Here is a 17,757-nt window from a genome sequence, read left to right as displayed (position 1 = left end):
GGAATTAAAAAAAAAAGTAATGAGATATCTTTGGGGTTCTCAAATTTTTAAAGTAGATTGCAATCAACTTTATCTGGCCTATGAAAAAGGTGGTCTAGCCTTGGTTAATTTGGAGGAAAAAATGAAAGCATTATTTATCAAGCAAATTTTATTCGACTTCAATAACATGTTGAAGGATCCCGATCATTTTCTGCTGAACTGTCAATATACACATAAACTTTCTCGTAACACTACGAATTGGATAAATATTGCAAAGCAATATAAAAATATGGTTCACTTGAATACTGTTGCTCTAATATATAGTTCCTTGTTAGCTAAATAGCCTCACATTCCAAAAATTCAGGCAACATTCCCTGATTTTGATTGGGTCACTGTGTGGGAAAACTTTAGTAAAAATGTGTACAGTTCAGAAGCCAAGTCAATGCTTTTTGAAGTTTTGAATGACATCTATCCAAATAAAGAAAAGTTGTCCAAATATAATGTGAGAGGACAGACGGAAAAGAATTGCGATGTTTGTAATGCACTAGATACAAATTTACATAGAATCAAAGATTGTAATTTATCTCGTGAAATTTGGAATTGGGTTGAGGAAATAATCAGGAATCAGATGAACGTTAGACTCAAACGTGCTACTGAAATTTTTACTATACATATAGGAGAAAAATGTAAAGAGCTGAAAGCGGCTCTATGGCTAGATACTGAAGGAATTATGTACAATATGAAGCATTATAGGAACCCTTCAATCTTCGTTTTCAAAAACATGCTTAGAAGCCGAAGATGGAATCAAAGAGTCTTTTACAGTAAGGTTTTTGGAAAATTTGCCTTTGTTTTCTAGGTTAAGAATTAGTAGTAAAAATTGTTTAATTTTGTAATAAATAAAAAAAAATAATAAATAAATGTATAATAGTATCTTATTAAACATTATTTCACATGAAAATTAAGCGTCTATATACACCTTTAATACCATCGCTGTTTAAGGAAGTAATGATGTCTAGTAAACGCTGAATAATAAAAAAAATTGATCGAATAAGCTCTGTTACAACTTTTGTAAGTCGAATAAAAACTTCTCGACATACCTTATTCAACACCAAATATTTCAATGTTGTGGTTGAATAAATTCTCCAGATTTGTGTGAACAAAGCCTGAACAGAAGTTATTATTAAAAATAGTACAAGTATTCCCAACTAACATTTTCCGCTTTGTAAGCCAACTTTTCCAGCATTGTGCTGTAAAGTAGCTGAAAAGAAGCTGCAGATACAGCTACAAGCAAAAGCTAGCAAAATAGTTTTGGAGAGCGTTTACTCAACTTTCTCACAACCATTATTCAATTTGTCAGTCGCACTGAATAACATCATCCAATAACCGCTAATGTCACTTCTATATACACACACACACGAATATATTACTCATTTGATGGCTTCTACACGACCAACCACTCTTGCTGAATAACATAAACATCAAAAGTGCTTTTTCAACAACTAAACAACCTGTACTCAGCTTATAACCTGTGTTAGAGCAACTTCGGAAGCATTTTCACAGTTAACTAGGTTTATTTTTAGACGTGTGCAGTTTTACAGTTTTTACTCTGCTCTTTTATAACTAGTCGAGAAAAGTGATTCATGTGCACTATTATAAAACATCTACTCAGCGATTTTGTTGTAGAAGGGAATGTTGATTTGTTTACATAAGTTCAAACAAACGGCGCCGGTGGTGTAGTGGTAAGCGTGATTACCTCTCACCCCAGCAGGCCTGGGTTCAATACCAGTCGGCGCTGCCGGGATGTTCTGAGGCATAACATCTCTGATCACGCCTTCCTTCGGATGGGAAGTAAAGCCGTTGGTCCCCGGTTCATGAGTTGATGGGTCAATAGGTAGGGTCCAGGTGTGGGAGCTGCCTTCCTGGCACGTCGGTAGCATTGGTGCTCAGCACGGAAAACAAGATCGACGGAAAAAACAAACCATAGAAAAAAAAATACATAAGTTCAAAGTGTTGGCGTAGCACAGTTGGTAGTGTCAAGGTTTGCCAATGAGGTCGTCTCGAGTTCGATTCCAGGTTCCGGTGCAGGGTAAATAATTTGGTTATGATTTGTAACTAATTTAGATTAATTTGATTCACAGCAAAATAAACTCAATAAATTCCTTCATAAAAAAGTGTAAACAGTATTTAACCCGGCTTCAAGAGAAAGCTGTGTAGTGATTATTTGATAACCGGGAAAAGGTTGAATAAGCGCCTTTCAAGTTCACATACAACTAAACAGCAGGATAACAGCTGTATAGAAGCGTTAATGGATATGCAATAAGAGCTTCTCCCAAATCGTCCCAACAGCCATAAGTAGCTGACTAAGTTCGCCAGATTTGCTTGTATAGAGGTTGAGTAAAGGTTTCCTCATATCGTATAACGTTTGAATACAGCTTGAGGCTGTATAAATGAAATGAGTAAAGCGTTTACATTGTGAAAATTGTTAGTTGGGTTATTAAGCATGAAGTGGAATAAAATCGTCAGAAAGTCGTTTCTTTTAATAGGCAATTGTTTGTTGGGTAGTTTCCAATTGTTGGAGCTACAGAGTTGCCGTCAACTCCAATTAAGACTGAGTTCATTTGTGACGTCACGCTGCAGTACCTAATGATCTTGATGACGCCATATTGGATAACTTTGTCATACTTGTAAATCACGTAAACTCTTTTTCCGTAAGCACAAACACATCCACACAACCGAAAAGACAACATTATCAGCTCCAGTGAACATGACATGCTTTGTTTGTTAATTTTACTACCATCAAATAAACTTTAAAGTTGAAGCAATCGACGCAGCTACGTGATTTTTCACGTTGATTGGACATACATATGTTGTAGAGTGTACATGCTTAACACTTACTTTTTACGTGAATTTCCCGTAACATCAACGAACATGAAAATCACGTAATTTCATTTGACATTGGAAATGTTTTGAGTGGGATGTTCTAAGGTTTACGTGATTTTTCACGTAGCATTAACGTGAAGATTTTTTAGAGAGTAGTTCCTCTGAATGTTTTAGGATCAAGATGAGGAAGTATTTGGAAAATCTACAGCTAATCGAAGATTTCAATCAAGTTCTCTGGAATTTTTTCATGACTTCAGGTTGATCATGTATTATTCTAAAAACTTTTCAACTGTTCAAACATTTAAATGACTTCTACACTGCCTATAACCGCATATCAGTCCCATATGGATTTTCGTCAATTTTGAGATAACAACGTTATCCACTATCAATTGGCATCTACTTTCATATTATGTGATAAAACTATGGACTTTGATGATGAAAAATATGAAAACAACATCAAGTCAGCTTGTCCCATCAAGCAAAGTAATCACATATCAGTCCCATCCTGAAATTCAATCGTCCATAGCAGGGTTGCTTCCACTCACTTGCTATAAAAAATTTCAAACGGCCTCCCGCTGTTATTCTCCCAGAATCGTACGTTGATCATGAAGTATTCAAATGATCTCCAGCTAATTATAAAGTTTTATTCCGTAAAAAATTGATTCTTGTTATATTATTCATAATTAACATGTTCAATACAAAGCTTAAAATAGTAAAAATCATCACATGTCTGCTTAAAATGTAAATTGCCTTCGGAAGTCTTCTTCAAGTTCCACTATGTCTTCTAACATCTTGATTAAACAAAAAATATCGTCAAAATGTGTGCGGGAAAAATATCTTTCTGCGTGATAAAAAGAATGGTAAATGTCTTCCAAATGAAATCATGTCTTCAAATGTGGCATCTCTAGTGACGGGAATCAACCTTTTTATGAGAAGTTTACGTGTTTCAAAAAAACTAAATAAAAGTTGAGGATTAATTTACAGCCCTTAACAGATAATAAATAAAGAAATTTAAATTCGCTGCGGAGTTTATTCTGGAGAATCTGGAAAAATTCCGTTGTGGGGAACTGGGGGTACGTTCGGCCCCTAAAGCATTAAGACTAATTTAAAATAATAAAGAGCTAATTTGGTTATCTTTCCCATGAGAAATCCATGTCTAGATAGTTTTGAATAGAAATGGTGTGGTAGCAAGGTTTGAATAGGTTATTTTGTAAATTACTGTTTGTTAAAAGAAAGTGACAAAAAATGACGTACTTAAAACAGTGCGGAGTAAGACCAGCACTCTTTACCACGCTACCCTTATGGAATGTGATAAGGGCATCGTAAAAACGAAAGAGCAATGGGGAGGGACGCAAATATAAGAGTTCGCTATCTAAAAAAAAAGTGCTGAAGAGTACGACTCTGCTCATAGCTACTGATTTGTTTGTTTATGTTAATTTATGTTTACAATAATGAGTGATCAATTTGCCCTCGGCTTAATGTACCTCAGAGAAGCTAGGTCTCGAGATCTTTGAAGAATTTAAGGGTAGTTCCATACCTTCAGGGAAGTTCCGAGAACTACAGGTTAGTCCATACATTTAGGGAACTCTAAAGAACTCAAAAAAACTTCACAAAAGTCTTGAGAACTTGAAGAAAATTAAAAGATGTTTTGGTACATTTCAGGGAAGCTCCGAGAACATCAATCAAGGACAGTTTGAGAGCCACTGGATTAGAGTTTAGTTCATTAAACGATCGCTAACTAGAAAATTCAACAAATTCCTACAATTGAGGTAGTATCCATTTGATTGAAATCCACGCTAAGCGGAACTTAAAACAGTTCGACTAGAGGATTAATTCAACAAGATGCACACCCCTATTCTGTAAAAATATTTTTTGTATGAACATTTCGTTCGAAACGAAATACAGAATAGGGGTGGCAGTATTTACAATGTGAAATAATAAATATAAAGGTACAATTGGAATAAGTGTGTTAAATTTAAATTTATAGACAAAAGCACGTGTTGGAACGATGTATTCATTACCTCTTAAAATATTATTACAATATACGCTCCTATCTTTAGCACTTACTCAAATCATCGAACTATTGTGTGACACATCCGGCTTCTTTAAAACATAAATCCCGATTGATTCAGTAACATGTTATTTTCTTTTTTATCGTCGCATTTCTCTCCAACGTGGCAAAGTGAATTCCTTTTATCATAGCTTATGGCGAATGCAGCAACTTATTGAACGCCGCATACGACGATTCCAAATCAAACAGCAACTGCCGCACTTGGATTTCAGATAGTTCGTCCGAAGCCTGCATCGAGTTGAGCGTAGCTAACCAAGTAGAAACCTTCTCCTTTCCTTCGAAGTTGTCCGGAATCAGCGAAAGGCGATTCATCGTTTCCATCAAATCTCGCAGCTCCGGTTGCAAATCGTCCATGGCCCTGATCTCGAGCCTCAGCTTATCCATCAGAGTGATGAACATCGAAACGATGTCGGCAATGCACTTGCTAGTGTTACCCTTGTCGTCCCGAATCGTGATCGGGCGGTCCTCTCGGATCCGTTCCAGCGCAGCCGGGCAATCGAGGCGGAATTTCTTCACAAACGCTTCGATCGAAGGATATTCATCACCCTGTACCAGCTTGAATGCTACCTTATACTGGACCAGCAGCTTGGAACAGGCCGCAGTGTATTCCTGTGGAGTCACACAATCCCGGATGTAGGCCTTCTCAAGATTCTGCAGCGTCGAGACCAGTGCGAACAGATCTGCCATGTTGTCGTACTTTTCCCGCTCCCGGGCGTGGCGGTAGAGTTTGACTTCCTCAAACAGTTCCGGTCGATTTTCCTGCATTCTGTCACGGACCGATCTGCACCAGCGATTCCGAAGTCGGGGAAAAATTGAAACAAAGAGAATTACATTTTGCTTTGAGTGCTGGGTTGAGAGCTATTGGTTAAACTTACCGGCAGGAAAATAATTATGGAATTTTTGAAATTATATGTGCACAGTTTCAGCCCAACAATTCTAAGGATAGTAGATTTTGCAGCAGTAGAAAATGTAGAAAATTTTGATTAGGTTTGTTTACGAAATTCGATTGCCCCGAATGAATCAGCAGGAGAAACGTCAATGTCGTCAACAGCAATCAACGAGGGGTGATTCGTTATGAATGTGGAATGAAATGAAAGCTCTAGTACTGCGCTTGGGACTGCGTGATATTTAATTAAACGAACATTGAACTGCTTTACACCAAATGGGGTGGAGCCGTTTATGCCTATTGCCGTTATATAGGAGATATTTTTTTCCCTGAAAATATATAAATATTTTTTACCAATTCCTTTTTTTGATTTCTATCACTTCGAATTCCCGGGAACGTATACCGTGCTAGTACGCTGGTACTATGTGTTGCGAATGAAAGGACACAGCACAGAGAGCATGAAAATCTGACATGTTTACATCGCGGGCGATTCAAAAGCCCATCCTGTACTCGAGAACACGTTGTTTCGGTTTTGCTCTGGCTCTGGTCAATTTTTTGAATCAAACATAAAGTTTGTTTCATTGGTAATATTAACGTCGATTGTGCTTCGAAATCAAGCAGCAACAATGGCGAAATTGTTGTCGTATTATAATTTATGTCCGATCAACGATGTGCGTGAATTTCTCGGTCTGTCTCGAGATGTTGACACTGGTTGTGCGATCAACACGCTCGGCAGGAATATCATCCAGGTCGTGAAGGTGAGTTTCGAATTTCCCGGTCTACCCACGCAACATTGACAATACCCTTTGTTCCAGTTGAGCAACCAGAAACTCCAGCACAGTTGGACATCGCTGGAACGGCTGACGAGCAAGGTTATCTATGATTTCCGCTCGGAACGATACGTGGGTGTTTTCGGCAATCGCCAAGTGCGTTGTTGGAACAGAGATCAGACCGATATCAACAAAGTGAAAAAGGTGAAGTTCTTTCGGAATATTTTGGAGCTCTTCACTGTGGATAATGGACAAGCACTCGTGCTTTACGATGATGGAACGTGCGAATCGCTTGAGAGTGCCGTCAATACCAGGAACGAAGATCGGAAGGCTCCGGAAAACATCGTGAAGAAGCCAAATGTTGATCCAGCCAAGGAGACGATCTTGGATGTTAAAGTCATTACGCTGGACAACGGAGACATTATGTTGGCTTATTTCGTAAAGGAACTGGAAGAAGAGTCGGTTCTTTTGAACTACTCGCTTCTTGAAAAAGAAAGTTTGAAATCGATGAAAGGTTTTCATAAAATCAAGCTGGAACGCATGGAACAGAAGGTGCAATTGGTTGGACAATGCATCGTCGATGGAAGTGGAGGTCCTTCGCTGATTACTATCTGTATGTAATTTTAAGCCTACCTTTTACAATCAAATCTAATCCAATTTATACTTTTCGGACAGGGTCGGACAAACGTATCTTCTCTAAGCCGCTCACTTTCGACGAGGAGGGTTCGCAGAAATCCATCGGAAATTTCATTTCCATCCTGAACATGATCAACGCCAGCCAACCGCTGTCGATGGTTGGCATCAGCAAGGACTACGTTGCCATCTATGCCAGTAATTTGAACCAGGAGGGTGCCACATTGCTTCTATACAACGTCCAATTCAAGGTTGTACAGGCGAAGCAATTCTTCAAAGTGTACTTTAATAATTCCCGGTTCTGGTTGAGCGAAAATCACATTCTGCTGGCATTCGGACAAACGTTGGCCGTGGCTCCGTTCAAAATTAGCAAGGAGCAACTCTCGGACATGGTTGGAACGCAGCGTAGCTTTGAACTGAGTGCTTATGTTGACAACGAAAGCATCAACGAGGATGGCGACTACAACGAAGGTTACGCCTTCGCCGGGAACCTGGATACCGTGGATGAGGAATTTGAAGAGGAGGAATTGGAACCCGAACCCGAAATTATGTTCAAAACCTTCGAAAGTGTGGAAAAGTTCGAAGAATCGTTGCAAAAAGCATACAAAAGCAACTTGCAGGTGGATATCGTGCGGGATGATACACTGCCGGATGATACCATTCAAATGCGATTGATGGCAAATGCAGATCGAACGATTGGGCCGTTGGTTTTCACGGAAAAGTTTGAAATATTCGCCAGTGAACTGGAGAAGCATGGCTTCTGCGAGATGGAGATAACGGATAAGATAATTCCGCTTATGATTCAGGCGAACGCTTCACTGGACATTGGAAAGTGCCTGAAACGATACAGTACCATTTCCGAGCGGGCACTAGTGTCTGTCCTAAAGTATGCCCTATCGTGTCAAGATCAAAACCAAATCCGCACGGAGATTGCAGATGTTGACCAACTGCGCAAAAAGCACCCGACTGGTTCCCTTCCTGTTTCCAACCCGTCCGAACAGCTACAAAACTTGGATATTCTTGAGAGCCAAGACCTTCCCGATCGCTCGAACAACGACCTGCTGAACATTATCCTTTCATGTACCTTCAATCGCAAAGCTATCCTTCCTCTAATTAGGGACGAAATCGATTTGAATGCCGTACTTCTTCTCTTGGACCATCTGATGTACCTCCTAACGGATCCCGTTGCCAGGCTCAACGAAATTCCTGCCAATTGCGACAGTTTCGATAGCGACGAAAAAGTCATCGAATGGGTCACGCTGTTGATTGACTCGCACTATCAGCAGATTATTTTGTCCAGAGATGTCGAAATCCGGGAGAAGTTGGTCAACTGGATGAATGTGGTGAAGCAACACAGCGACAGTTTGAAGCAGCTGAAATCGTTTGCCCCAACCATTCTGCGATTGGTCGAGAAGAAGGGCGGGGAGCGTGAGAAGCGGGTCAATAAGTGGTACAGCGTTGAAACGATAAAGCTGTATTGATGTTGAGGTTCGGAGGAAATAGATGGACAGGTCAGTAAGTCGCTGAATCAAAGTGTCAGGCAAGTCATTATTGAATCCGAACGGTCCTTGCCGTATTTTATGAGCTTATTGGTTAAACACTTTTTTTTTTAACTCGCAATTTAAATTTCACCCGATTTGGAAATCAAGTTGCAGAGATGACCAAATGCTGTCGTGGAAGTGCAAGGCTGATAGCAGGTCACTTTTAGTGGCTAGGCACTATTTTCAAATCGTCACTAAAAAGTCACTTTTTTCATCAAAATGTCACTAAAGTCACTATTTCTTAAAATTTAGTCACAAAAGTTACTTTTTTAGATCAATGTTGAGAGTAAATAATTTGCCTTTAAAACTCACATCAGATCATAGCTTGATTTGGTAATAAATTTGTGTAAGAAAGATTAATTAAAAATCCGTGTGTAAAATCTGACAAGAAGAGTTACGAAGAAACTGAATCGTTAACTGTTCAATTGATGTTGACGGAATCACTAATATTTTGTTTTTTTTTTTTGCTTTTTTTTTAAATCCGTGATATGAAACATTTAAGTCCGTAATCTTTTAAATAAAACCAGATTATTTTTTTACTTTCCTGTGATTTCGAAAATGTCATATTTCTTCGCAAATTTTCTAAGGTTTCGATATTCTGGTGTTTTAACTTCATGACCTTGAAGGTTTTCCAGATGTCGAAAATTGGTCTAGCAAATTTTTCAAGCCCTCAATTTTTTTTCCAATCATTGACAGTTTTACTTGTGCATCGGTACGTATCACATCGATATCGTTCGCTCTCTGAAGCAAGTCAATACTTACTTACTTAAGGGTCCTGTGCACCACCAGCGCTGCAAAGGGCCAACGTGAAAGACTTCCATTCTGGGCGGCTGCTCGCTTTTGCCTTGACCTGGGCCCAGGTCAGATTCCTATCGACTTGCTTAATTTCCTTATTGAGGCTCCGCCGCCATGAGCCCCTGGGTCTGCCTCTGCTGCGATGTCCTGCCGGATTCCAATCCAGCGCTTGCTTGCAGATTTCGTTTCCGCCCGTCAAAGTGTGTGGCCGACCCACCTCCACTTTCGTTCTCGAATTTCTGTTGCTATCGGCTTCTGATGACATCGACGATGGAGCTCGGCATTCGAGATCCAGTTGTGAGGCCATCAGGCACGAATTATATACCGCAGGCATCGGTTGATGAAGACCTGCAGCTTTTGAGTGTTCTCCGCTGATACACGCCACGTCTCGCTGGCGTATAACAACACAGATTTCACGTTCGAGTTGAAAATTCGGATTTTGGTGCGTTGACTTATCTGGTTGGATCTCCATACGTTTCGTTAACTCGCAAAGGCAGTCCTAGCCTTCTTGATTCGTGCACCTATGTCGCTCTTGGTCCCGCCGTCCGACGCTATTTGGCTGCCAAGATATTGGAAACTTTCGACCTTCTCCACTGCTTGCCCCGCTACCGTAAAGTTGGAAGGGTTGCCCGTGTTGATATCCAACGATTTGGTCTTGTTAACGTTGATGGTGAGACCCGCCGCAGAGGAGCGTTCGGCTAGGTCATTGAGCTTACTGTGCATATCAGAGCGCCGTTCTGCTAGTAGAGCAACATCATCAGCCAAATCGAAGTCGTTGAGATGCCCCACGGTTCGGTACACGGTCAATTGCACCTACCATGATCTCGTCGATTACGATGAGAAACAGTAGCGGTGATAGTATACATCCTTGTCTCACACCAGCGAGTACCCGGATAGGGTCGGACAAGGCTCCGTTATGCAGAACTCTGCACGTGAAAGCCTCATACTGCGCTTCGATGAGGTTGACGATTTTATCCGGGACTCCCTTGCGTCTCAGGGCGCCCCACAGATTTTCGTGATTGAGACGGTCGAAAGCTTTTTCGTAGTCAATGAATACCAAATAAAGGGACTCTTGGAATTCATTGACCTGCTCCAGGATGATGCGGAGCGACAATATGGTCCGCACAAGATCTTCCGGCACGGAATCCTGCCTGCTGCCGTCGGAGAGTCGCGTCGATCTTCTCCTGTATCCAATTCAGGCTTTGCACAGAACTTTGAGAACATGACACAGTAACATGATGCCTCGCCAATTGTCACACACAGTCAGATCCCCCTTCTTTGGGACCTTAACTAAGATGGCCTGCATCCAGTCGGCCGGAAAAGTCGCGGTGTCCCAGATATTACAGAATAGTTGATGCAACATTTGTGCGGATAACATGGGGTCAGCTTTGAGCATCTCTGCTGATATGCGATCGACCCATGGAGCCTTGTTGGATTTCATGCTTCAGATAGCTGCTTCAATCTCCTGCAGTGATGGGGCCTCGGAATTGACGCGAGTGATGCGCCGCACCCTAGGCGGATCATGCCGAGATGTTGATGGCTGGTTGGCCGTCGAAACTTGAAGAAGTTGTTCGAAGTGCTCAAACCAGCGTTTCAGCTGGTCAGTGGGGTCGGTAAGCAATTGTCCAGTCGTGTCCTTCACTGGCATCCTCGGGTTCATCCTTGCTCCACTCAGGCGTCGTGAGATATCGTAGAGGAGGCGTATATCGCCAGTGTTTGCAGCTTTCTCCCCTTCGTCGGGCAGGGAGTTCACCCATGCTCGCTTGTCCCGTCTGCAAGAGCGCTTGACTTCCTTCTCTAGAGCCGAGTACCGTTGACGGGCTTCGTTCTTGGCTCCTCTGGTTCTCGCCCGCTCTATCGCGGCGGTTTGTCTTAAGAAACAGCGCAGAGAAACCCGTGAAAGTGTACGTTCGTCGTTTCGCTTTCGCATTATTAAAGTGAATAAATCGAACTGTTTGTTGCTAAGATGGTCCACAAATGATGTATGGGTTGCTCTTAAGGAGACGTGATTGATAATTCTCCCTAATATCCTGGTAAATACCCTTTGACTTAAGCAACATTAGGTGGCCACCGAACGACGTATAATAACTTTTGACTCAAAAACCAGTATTTTTTAGCATGAAAGCTAGCGATCTGCTTTGTATGATTAAAACGCTTAACATTGTTATCACTATGAGATTATATGTGTTTAATTGGAAATAGGAATAACTTTCCGGTCATCAATAGAAAATTTTATTTTTCTTACTATTACTTTCGACATAATGAAAATTTGCTCTTGAATTAATATATTTCACGGTGTAATTAATATTTTTGCGTTACAAGTTATCTCTATGGTACAAGAATGACGTACAGGGATCGGTCTATGTTGAAGATGTTGAAAAACTGTCTCAAAGAATAAATTCTATCTCGGTTTTTTTTTTTTAACTATACTTCTCTTCCATTTTTACCAGTTGAGTATTTCCAGTTTCTCAAGTTTGAAAACGAAAGCTGAACTGATTGGAAATTTAAAAAATAAATCCTACAACAGAGTGCTTATTTACACGGAGAGCATATGGCTCAGAAACTCTATTTTTTTTATAGACGCCCACAACATATCATCAAGGGTTTAATTTTTCGATGCTTCCGCGATTTCCTGTTTGGCTTTTTCGTTGTACTCCTTGTGCCAGTCGAGATTCATTTTCTGCACGCTGTCGCCCCTTTCCTGAGCTCTCTTTCCGCTAATGACCATGATGATGCATCCGATGACGGTTGCCAGCATCATGTAGTTTGCCATCTTGATGCGCACCTGGTTGCGGCAACGTTCCATCACATCTTGGCTAAAAGTCAAATTGGATTTTTTATCATTATCATTTCACATTCTGTCAAATAACAAACTCACTTGATGTACGCCGGGATATCATCGACGGACTTGTACTTCTTGGTAAATACCAGTAGTCGTTTTTCAAAATTATTGGGTTTATGCGTCCGGGAGCTGACGTTGCTAGCGCTATGAGCATCTTGGGCAGCTGGCTTCGGGGGTTGCTTAGGTTCGATGGAGCTGGACGAGCAGAAGGCACTCATCTGCTGTTGGGTACGTGCAACTAATCCGGTTCTCAGCTGACGACCGCTGATGGCACAGATACGTGCCAAGCGGCATGCACCGATGAAACTCATAGCTGCGCTGGGTGCTACGTGCGCCAACGATCATGAAACGGAGGGGAAGGGTACAGGTAGAGTTAATTAATCCCGCGATCATCGTTGTGCATTGCTGCGTGCAATCGTCAATGTATGAGTGAGTAATGAACGTAGTGAAATAGATGAAAGCGGTCAATATCAATATTTGCAAAGCTAGTCGCCGGCTTTTCATTGATCATGCTCAAATTTGCACGTACGTATATCAGCTGTTTCATGGTACAGATTTCAAAACCGGGTATGCTTAACGAAACAAACACTGTTCATACATTAAACAAATTTACTTTGATGATAGGATCAGTTACATTGTATGCTATTGCCTTAACCTAAACATAATACATGGGATCTCCCGGATCTCAAGCTCCTACTTGCATTACATTTGAACACGCCTTTAGTAAAATTATTAATCCGGCGAGTATTACGTGTCTATCCATATACCACGGGGAGAATGTTGGGGGAGAAGCGGGTTCGCAAATGTTCACCGTCAATACATTAAAGAAAAATGAATAATTATTATTTGATTATTATGATTATTCATGCAGGGGAAGGGTGGTATCTAAAACCTTACAAAAACGTGGAATGTTGACAAGCTCTTGTATATTTGAACCATTTAACTGATTAACTGATACATTATCATAACAATGTACTTATCAGCTATAGGGGATTCCAATCAATTGCAACAGGATATCCGTGAATGAGTAAGCCCTTCACATACATTGGTCGCTCCATTGCAGTTTTATTGCCTAGCTGGCAAGCAAAATACATAACGTAAATACATATAACAAAAGTAATAAAATCACGAAAAAGAGGAACAGCGAAATTCACTGAAGCAAATTTGCCAGTCATCGTTGCTGATCGTTTTTGGAGATGGCTTTGCTGTTTCACGTCCCGTGCAAGTTCGTATAGGTCACCTATACGTAGTCGTGGTTGATAATTATTTTAAAATTTAAATGTCATAATTATTATCACATTTCTAGATGAACATTTCAAAATGTCCTTTCCCTGTTGTATTCGACCTTTTCAACACTAGATAAGAATCTTCTTATCTTTGGTAAAGGGCGCGAAATCTGTTTGCATAGCAGTGGTTATCAAAAGAGAAAGTCGATGAAGAAAATCGATCAAAGCGGATAGGACCTTTTGAAATGTTCATCGAGATTTAGTATCAATCACTTACTAACGATGATGATACTGTTTGATGCTTGATCTATGTAGATTTTCCGAAGCAAAATGTTGATACACCTATAACGTTCATGATAGCAAACTAGAATGAATTACCTACACATTAATCAATCATAACGAATTTTGCACAACTGTAACTCGGGGTAAACAAGACTACTTGTAGACTAATCATTTCTCTTAATCTGGGGGATAAACGCATTCAACAGAAAATAGTAAACTATATCCTACTTAAAAAAGATGCCTTCCTCTTTTGCCCCAAGCTGCCCTAAATCACAGGTTATTACACAACAAGATCTGCGACAAACTCGAGCAGTGATCCACACATTACTCACTTCAATTATTTCGGTATTTGTAGCTTTATCACAATATTGCTCCCAACTTGCTGATCACTTTGCGTATGCTCGCGGACTATAATATTAAACTCAATCTGACCGCGAGGAAGATTTTCTGTCCACCGTACTAATCTGTCGTTCGTGCGTGAATCTACCGATATGATTCGTTGAATTTTATGTATATACCTTTTTGATTGACGAGAAAGGGAGAAAATGGAAGAGTGATAAATAGCTGGTCAATGTCAAATGAGCTAAGAACATGCGAAAGAGAGGATGTAATCAAAACATACTACATGTAGTGACGCCCAGAAGGAATGGGGGTTCATCGGGTGCCCGGTTGAAGCCGTAGTAGTAGAATAACATGCGAAACCCGGCACGGCGTGTTCATAGAGAAACTTTTTTTAATAACATAATAAGCGTCCCCTACACTAACGAGGCTCGGTAGTTCAGTGTGGTTACTGTTTTTACTTACTGACTAGAAGATCTGGAGATCAATACCAGGTCCGTCCCGTTCCTCAAATTGGTCACTATGCCTAATTCTATCCTAAAGTCTAGTATCAACCGGTGAAAATTAACGATTTTAAATTAGCTCACAATGGACTAGCCTATCGGTCCTAAGGTCCTAAGTACATCGTACCCCACATTGAAGTACAACACAATGTTTGTTTTGATTCGCTAACACTGTTTGAGAGATAACATGAGGGGTTCGTGGATTTTCCTATGTTTCGAGAGGTACATCGATTAGCTTGGGACAGAAAAGAGTACCAGAGCTGAGCCAAAAAGTTGAGCTCGTTTCTTCGGGACCATCTGGTTTTAGAGTTACCTAGACAATCTGGGTTTAGAGTATAAAATAAAATATCCACCTGCACTGTATTGTCCATTCCGACATCATTAGACCCCAACCCACTTACTTGGCCAGACTTCAGCATCAATCGATAGACAGAGCATTTTACATTCCAAGTTCCCTTTGTTTCAAATTTATCTCAAATTTCATTTTTTACCTATTGAGTGTTGATATATCACAATATAAATTGTGAAAAAAAAGAGTCGAAACTTTCGAATAGAAAGATAATTTTTATTGAACTTTTTTTTTATTTTATTTTATTCATTTTGTTTTTCGGGTCCATGGCAGACCATTGTTTTTATTAGTATCGTTGTAAGAATGCTTCAACGAGAGTACACTTCTTGACGGAACTTCCGGTGTTGCCAGTTTCTTCTCTTTCTACCTTTTCGCTGAGGCTACAACCTTGGAACTTTTTGACAATCGATCAGCACATTCGACGGTGTGGTGGAACGAAGAAGAGCTAGAAACACCAAATTTAATGTTATACATCATCCAAACAAAACATAAAAAAATATATCATAGGTTAACAATATGATCCATTCATGCCTTTTCCGTACATTGCAATGGCAACCCGAAAAATATTGCTTCGGGCACCATCCATAGGTCATGAGAAAGGTCAGCAACAATCATTCAATCGTGAGGGGCGTGAACGAAGTACTTATTACAAAAATAAAAGTCAAATTATGTTCATTAACACTCCGATCACGATTCCTCCGGTAAAATGTGTAACCGTAAAATTACAACGTTTGAAAAATCATAGGTCAGCCTTTTATAAACAAATTTTAAATCTATTGGTGCCATTTGAAACTAAATATTTTAAACATTTATCCGGCATCAACAAATTTAAAATGCATCGATAAATGGCTCAACAATAATTTTTCAAACATTGTCAATTTGCCGTTCCACATTTTACCGGAGGCATCGTGTTTGGAGTGTTAATTATATTTTTAATATTACATGCAAATTTGTCTGACGTCACTGTTGTCATCAAATCAAATAATATACTAAAATAAAAACATTTAAAAAATTATACAAATTTTCATTTGATTTACCATTCGTGATGACAAACAAATACATTAGCCACAGAAGCGCTTTCATCGTTTAAAAATTGATTCGCCAGCTAAGCGAAAGAGTGGATCATATTGTTAATATATTTGGCAACATCCAAAGGTGATACGCACAGCTCCAATGAACCAGCTATTTGTCTCAAAGTGAGCTACGTTATTTACTCGCAGCAGTTGACTGTTTTTGAATAATCTTAAACAAAAGATCCGCCTTGGAAATCCATTGTTGGAACTCGAACAAAATTTCTGTAAAAACTAGACTTAAGCGACACCAGCGATGACTTCCCCACTTAAAACCCTTATTTGACAACACGATAGCGCTGAAATTGCACAACTCACTAGACACTAAGTGCCGGTAGCGCCGAGTAGTAATTTCCAACAGAAAATGTATCGACAATAGCGCGAAATAAAAAAAAAAGAAAACTTATAGTTAGAGGAAATCAGGAGATGCTAGCGCCACGTTAAGCAAGACCGGAATTCCTAGCGGTTAAGATGTGATGATGGAGTCGTGTTTATTCGTTCCGGGTGTTGGTGCGCTTCGGTTAATTCCTTGGTAATTCCCGACTGGATACAGCTGAAAAAATATTAAGTCGGGAACTACCAAGAAATTAACCGAAGCGCACCAACACCCGGAACGAATAAACACGACTCCATCATCACATCTTAACCGCTAGGAATTCCGGTCCGGCTTCACTGGTAATTGTGAAGATTCTGATAGAGCTCAACAGCATGTCCGTTCCTGGCAAATGTACCACCAAGTCCCACATTTATGACCTCAAGCGTCCATGTCCGTTACATTTTTTTTTCAGTTGATATTGCTTCTGAAAATAAATGTCACTTCAATGAAGGAAAAAACATGCACGCCTACCTTGACCAAAAAGTCCGATTTTCACGACTTTCCCCCACTGCGCATCATCTTCCAGGCGCTACCATAGCAACAGCACTGTAACCAAATTTTCGCATGCCAAGAGTCTATATAAGTAAGACTGCTGCTAACAATCGTCAAGAGGCTTCTTAGGTAGTTTCAAAGCAGACGTGTTTTCATCGCTCTCCATCCCATTGATCAAAACCACACCATCAATCAAAATGTTTGCTAAAAATGCTAAAAATGGTCGTGATGCCGGAAAGAACCGGTCCCGTCGGAATGTAAGACCGATGACCTTACCGGCATTCATGCGTCCCGACCCTAATGGCGAGCTTGCGGCTATGTATAACCGCATCAAAGCGGCTTCTACAAAGCCCAAGCTGTCAAAGTGCCGGGACCGTTGGGAAATGCTTAAAAGACTACCGGTGACGGACGAGTATGAGAACGTCAGGTCACCGGTAGCTGACTTTATCCGCCGGCCATTTATAGCAACGAAAAGTAAACAGGTGATTGGTGAGGGTTTTGGGAGAGCAGCTCCAGAAAACCGACTTGAAACTACCCAAGATGCCTCAACTGCGGGTAATGGTAAGAATGTGTTAAATGTAGATTTTGAGGAAGTAGAATTTCAAGATTATCAGGAATTAGTAGATAGGGCTCCACTAAATTTATGTCAGGGTGTTAAATGTAATATTACCGATATAGATTCCATATTGACTGCAGGGTTGGCCGAGGTACAGTGCTGCCAGA

The 17,757-nt window shown here is 40.4% G+C and overlaps 3 protein-coding genes across 3 annotated transcripts; 1 reads left to right on the top strand and 2 right to left on the bottom strand.

Annotated features, from left to right (window-relative positions):
• Nucleotides 1-4,866: 4,866 nt before the first annotated feature.
• Vps28 (vacuolar protein sorting 28) lies at nt 4,867-5,905 on the bottom strand. The gene is made up of 2 exons (XM_065228499.1): nt 5,806-5,905; nt 4,867-5,711 (listed from the first exon to the last, which is right to left on the bottom strand). The coding sequence occupies exon 2, from the start codon at nt 5,693-5,695 to the stop codon at nt 5,063-5,065; it is 633 nt and encodes a 210-aa protein (XP_065084571.1). The 5' UTR covers nt 5,696-5,711; nt 5,806-5,905; the 3' UTR covers nt 4,867-5,062.
• Nucleotides 5,906-6,333: 428 nt separating this feature from the next.
• Nucleotides 6,334-8,980, top strand: LOC135706827 (nucleolar protein 11). Its single transcript, XM_065228498.1, has 3 exons — nt 6,334-6,574; nt 6,632-7,199; nt 7,262-8,980. The coding sequence occupies exons 1-3, from the start codon at nt 6,443-6,445 to the stop codon at nt 8,698-8,700; spliced, it is 2,139 nt and encodes a 712-aa protein (XP_065084570.1). The 5' UTR covers nt 6,334-6,442; the 3' UTR covers nt 8,701-8,980.
• A 2,847-nt stretch (nt 8,981-11,827) lies between these two features.
• On the bottom strand, nt 11,828-14,375 carry LOC135706826 (UPF0389 protein CG9231). The gene is made up of 3 exons (XM_065228496.1): nt 14,238-14,375; nt 12,434-12,722; nt 11,828-12,371 (listed from the first exon to the last, which is right to left on the bottom strand). Exons 2-3 carry the CDS (start codon nt 12,706-12,708, stop codon nt 12,161-12,163), a joined length of 486 nt encoding a protein of 161 aa, XP_065084568.1. The 5' UTR covers nt 12,709-12,722; nt 14,238-14,375; the 3' UTR covers nt 11,828-12,160.
• Between the last annotated feature and the right edge of the window lie 3,382 nt (nt 14,376-17,757).

The sequence above is a fragment of the Ochlerotatus camptorhynchus genome, unplaced genomic scaffold (assembly GCF_037179485.1).
Source record: "Ochlerotatus camptorhynchus isolate MF236.1 unplaced genomic scaffold, CSIRO-AGI_Acam_v1.1 ptg000291l, whole genome shotgun sequence".
NCBI classification, from domain to species: Eukaryota; Metazoa; Arthropoda; class Insecta; order Diptera; family Culicidae; genus Ochlerotatus; species Ochlerotatus camptorhynchus.
This window is presented reverse-complemented; position numbering and strand designations above follow the sequence as displayed.